General features: G+C 63.0%; 1 protein-coding gene across 1 annotated transcript; it reads right to left on the bottom strand.

Moving 5' to 3' along the window:
• On the bottom strand, positions 1–4,205 carry LOC309437878 (uncharacterized protein). The gene is made up of 5 exons (XM_082048686.1): positions 3,776–4,205; positions 3,483–3,644; positions 2,587–2,767; positions 2,302–2,409; positions 1–2,120 (listed from the first exon to the last, which is right to left on the bottom strand). Exons 4-5 carry the CDS (start codon positions 2,372–2,374, stop codon positions 160–162), a joined length of 2,034 nt encoding a protein of 677 aa, XP_081904812.1. The 5' UTR covers positions 2,375–2,409; positions 2,587–2,767; positions 3,483–3,644; positions 3,776–4,205; the 3' UTR covers positions 1–159.
• Positions 4,206–4,683: the final 478 nt, after the last annotated feature.

Genomic DNA, 4,683 nt, shown 5'->3' with positions numbered 1-4,683 from the left:
AACCATGTATTAGCAACTTTATTCTCATTCTCAATCCAAAACACAGCACTATACCAGCTACCAGGAAGAAAATTAACTCTATCCAAACCAAAACCAGGACATCCCCCCACAGCCACCCCACACCAGCCCCCAGCACCACACGGCCCCTCAGCAGCAGATTCAGGGGGTGCCGGGCTGCGGAGGCGGCTGCAGGCTGGGGGTGCCGTGGGTGCGCTGGTGAGCCAGCATGTTCTTCTCCTTTAAAAACCGCTTCTCGCAGACACCGCACTGGAGGGGCTTGGCCTCTGCCTGCCCCCCTGCTGGGGAAGGACCCTCCCTCTTCTGCTGGACACCATCCGGCTCCACTGCCGGGCCCTCGTGCACCCACTGGTGTTTCTTCAGGTGCTGCTTATACCTGAAGGTCTTATCACACTCCTTGCACTTGTAGGGCTCCTCCCCGGTGTGGATGCGCTGGTGACTCAGCAGGTGCTGTATTTGGACAAAGCTCTTGCCACACTCGGTGCAGGTGAAGGGCTTCTCCCCGGTGTGGATGCGCTGGTGGATGATGAGTTTCTTCTTCTCCACAAAGCTCTTGTGGCAGGTGGTGCATGTGAAGGGCTTCTCCCCAGTGTGGATGCGCTGGTGGATGATGAGGGCCCCCCTGTCCCTGAAGTTCTTGCCACAGTCAGTGCAGGGAAAGGGCTTCTCCCCGGTGTGGATGCGCTTGTGAACGGTGAGGTTCTTTTTCTCCCTGAAGCTTTTGCCACAGTCATTGCAGGTGAAGGGCTTCTCCCCAGTGTGGATGCGTTGGTGCCTCAGCAGGCTGTGCCTGTAGTTGAAGCTCTTGCCGCACTCCGTGCATGTGAAGGGGATCTTCCCAGTGTGGATGTGCTGGTGCCTCAGCAGGCTGTGCCTGTAGTTGAAGCTCTTGCCACAGTCAGTGCAGGTGAAGGGCTTCTTCCCAGTGTGAGTCCGCTGGTGACTCAGCAGGCTGTGCCTGTAGTTGAAGCTCTTGCTGCATTCGGTGCATGAGAAGGGCTTCTTCCCAGTGTGGATGCGCTGGTGACTCATCAGGTGCTGCCTCTGGACAAAGCTCTTGCCACAGTCGGTGCAGGTGAAGGGCTTCTCCCCAGTGTGGATGCGCTGGTGGATGGTGAGTTTCTTTTTCTCCCTGAAGCTCTTGCCACAGTCAGTGCAGGTGAAGGGCTTCTCCCCAGTGTGGATGCGCTCATGGATAATGAGGGTCTTCTTCTCCCTGAAGCTCTTGCCACACTCGGTGCAGGTGAAGGGCTTCTCCCCGGTTTGGATGCGCTGGTTACTCAGCAGGTGCGGCCTCTGGACAAAGCTCTGGCTGCAGTCAGTGAAGAAGGGCTTCTCCTCGGTGTGGATGCGCTGGTGGATAATGAGGGTCCTCTTCGCCCTGAAGCTCTTGCCACAGTCGGTGCAGGCAAAAGGCTTCTCCCCGGTGTGGGTGCGCTGGTGCCTCAGCAGGCTGTGCCTGTGGCTGAAGCTCTTGCCACACTCAGTGCACATGAACGGCTGCTCCCCAGTGTGGATGCGCTGGTGACTCATCAGGTGCTGCCTCTGGACAAAGCTCTTTCCGCAGTCTGTGCAGGTGAAGGGACGCTCCCCAGTGTGGATACGCTGGTGGATGATGAGTGTCTTCTTCTCCCTGAAGCTCTTCCCGCATTCACTGCATGCGAAGGGCTTCTCCCCGATTTCGATGCGCTGGTGACTTAGCAGGTGCTCCCTTTGGACAAAGCTCTTGCCACAGTTGGTGAAGGAGAAGGGCTTCTCCCCAGTGTGCACACACTGGTGCTTCAGCAGGTTTTGCTTGTAGATGTAGCTCTTGCCACAGTCAGTGCAGTGGAAGGAACGCTCACAAACGTGACTCCGCATGTAGACATCCAGTGCTGTCTGGCTCTTGTGGCTCTTGTCGGAGCTCGGGGGTGTGGGGAGATTCTTCTCCAATGGGTCTGGGAGGTGAGGTTGACCCAACTGGCTTCCGCCTGGATGGTCGCAGGCCAAACCCCCCTGCAGCCTCCCACCTGGGTTTGGCATCCCCGGGAGCAGGGTGGTGGGAGCCGGCAGTTCCTCAGGGACCCCCTTGGCCTCCCTCTGCATACCAGGGCTGATGGCTGCTGGGGAGCAATGGCTGGAGTCACTGTTCGTGACAGGATGGACACGTGGGACACCTCGGGAGGGAGAGCAGCTAGGGCACCCAATCAGCCTCCCACCCTTCTTGGTGCACAGAGTACTTGGGGCAACAATTGGACGGTGCACGTTAACCCCTTACACCCCTGCCAGACCCCCAGTACTCACCTGGCATAGGGGTCTGCTGCCTCTGCCTTTCCTCAGGGGAGTCCGGCTCGCACGGTGTCCCTTCTCGCTCCATCTGGCAGATGATCTCTGGTTTGACGTTGGCCCAGCCTGTCCGGGGCACAGAGAGAAGCCCCCTCTCCCGCACTGCCGGGACAGCAGCACCGGCCCCCGCACCCACAGCCCCAGCATCCCCCCCACCCCGCTCCTCTCTCCTGTCCCTGCCAGGCTGCGGCTTCAGCCCCCACATCCCTGCACCTACAGCCTCCTCTCGCCTCCCCCTGTCACCTCGGCCACTCTCCTGCAGACAGGACACCTGGGAACAGCTCAAAGCTGCGCCTGGGAGGTTTAGACTGGATGTGAGGAAGCATTTCTGTACTGAGGGGGTGGTCAAACCCTGGACAGGGTGCCTGGAGAGGCAGTCGATGCCCCAAGCCTGTCCCTGTTTGAGAGACGTTTGGACAAAACCCTGAAAAACACATTGCAACTTGTGGTCAGCCCTGAAAGGGTTGAGCAGATGGACTAGATAGGCATTGTAGGTCCCTTCTAACTGAAATGGGCTACTTTCTCTCCCAGGAAAACTCTCCACAAGAGGCTGTCTGGCAAGGCTCTGGCCTCCCGAGGGCAGCGCCAGGAGAGCTCAGAGCATCTTGTGCAAGGGAAGGGTGAAGGCAGAGGGGAGGTGTTGGCACAGCCAGGCAGCACAGCAGGGTCAGCACAGCACAGTGGGACTCATTCAGCAGGTCCCTGGGTTGGGGGGTCACCCCACTGGCTGTGCCAGGAGAGGGGCAGGGCTGAGTGGCTCAGAGGCAGGTTTCCCCTGCTCGTGCAAGATTATGGACCCATGCCAGAGGAGCAGGGACTCCACCTGTCCACCACCTACGTCACAAGCCAGATCACCCACCAGGAGCGGGCACAGCACCGTTACACAAGGCCTGGCCCAAGGCCTGGCAGCAGGCACGCTCCTGCCTGCCCCTGCCCGTGGTGCGGCTCAGCGGGCAGGAACGGGAGCACCCTGCACCGCACCGGGTCTCAAAACACTTCTCTCCGGCAGCACTCCACACCAAACAGACTCCCAAACAAGCTGGTCCTGTGAGTTATTTTGCAACTGCTGCACCATGGAACCAACCACAGCAATTCCAGCCCGTGGTGTCCCCAGAGCCGGGGCCGTGCCTGACCCCCACCTTGCCGCAGCAGCCTGGAGCCCGGCGCGTCGCTGCTCTCGGCGCGGAGATGGAGGCCCCTGCAGGTATTGATCCAGGAAGAGGGAGACGGGATGCTCCGGATTCCACTAGAGATGCCTGTCCCGTCACCAGCCGCACCAGCACAGCCAGGACAGATGGTCCCTGCAAGCACAACATTTTCATGAAAAATCGGGAGCACAAGTTCACTCACCTGCCCACAGCTGCCTTCCCTGCACCCCGAGCCTCCACAGCTACTGGGAAAAGGATCGAAACAAAGAGCATCGCCCACCGACCTGGCTGGCACAGGTAATGGTGAGAAAGAGCCACGAGAAAAAGGGGGTTTGGAAGCTCCCGAGTACCCAAATCTTCCTCCGGTGCCCCACAAGGGCAGCAGGAAGATGTGCGGGGGTGTCCCGGGGGTCTGAGCACCCGGCCCGGCCCCAGCCCAGCCCTTCCCAGCGCCGGGGCCGCCAGGGCCGGATCCAGGGGGGCCCGGGCGGCTGGGACACGGAGCAGCGTGTCCGCGTTGCACGGGGGCCACGGGGCGAGCCGGGGAAAGGCCGGAGCGCCGGGGCGAGCCGGGCCCTAAGGGGAGTGCGGGGGGGTCCGGCAGGGCTGGGGGGCGGCCGGCGGAGGGGAGAGCACGGGAGAGGCCGTCGGGGCCGGGGTCCCCTCCGCCGGGACCCCGCGGGCCAGCAGCGCCCATCCCCGTGCCGCGGGCCCGCCGCCCGCCGCCCCTACCTGCGCCGGGGCCGCGCCGCCAGCCCCGCACGGACAAAGGCGGCGCCGGGAGCCGCCGGCAGCGTCCGCCCGGGAGCGCCGCCCGCCGCCGGTGCAGCACGGGAGGTGTAGTCCTGCCGCTCCGCCCCGCTCGGCTCGGGGGGGCGGGCACCGGGAGCACCGCTGTGTCCTTGCGGCCCCTGGCCCTGCCCGCCACCCCTGGCCGCACGGGTCCCCCGTCCTCCTCCCCGCCGGTGCTGCAGCCGCCGTTGTCCGAAGCTGCGGGAGCGAGAGGCCCGTGTCGGGTCCCGGCCGTCCTGGTGGGGCTTGGGGCGGGCGGCAGCCGAAACGAGGGGGCCCTGCGGGGGACCCCGGGAGAGAGCCCAGCGGTGGAGGGGAAGGGGGCGCTAGAGCTGCCGGGAAATGGATTCCTTCGTACACGTTCGGGCACTGAGGCACATGTGGGACATGCGCGGGGGGG

The sequence above is a fragment of the Streptopelia decaocto genome (genome assembly GCF_964273445.1).
Source record: "Streptopelia decaocto genome assembly, chromosome: 1".
NCBI classification, from domain to species: domain Eukaryota; kingdom Metazoa; phylum Chordata; class Aves; order Columbiformes; family Columbidae; genus Streptopelia; species Streptopelia decaocto.
This window is presented reverse-complemented; position numbering and strand designations above follow the sequence as displayed.

Bases quoted from the DNA above. Each gene is read 5' to 3' on its own strand.
- LOC309437878 (XM_082048686.1), bottom strand. From the start codon at position 2,374: ATGGAGCGAGAAGGGACACCGTGCGAGCCGGACTCCCCTGAGGAAAGG. The intron at 2,121-2,301 runs GTGAGTACTGGG...ATTGCTCCCCAG, and splicing joins GCAGCAGACCCCTATGCCAG to CAGCCATCAGCCCTGGTATG.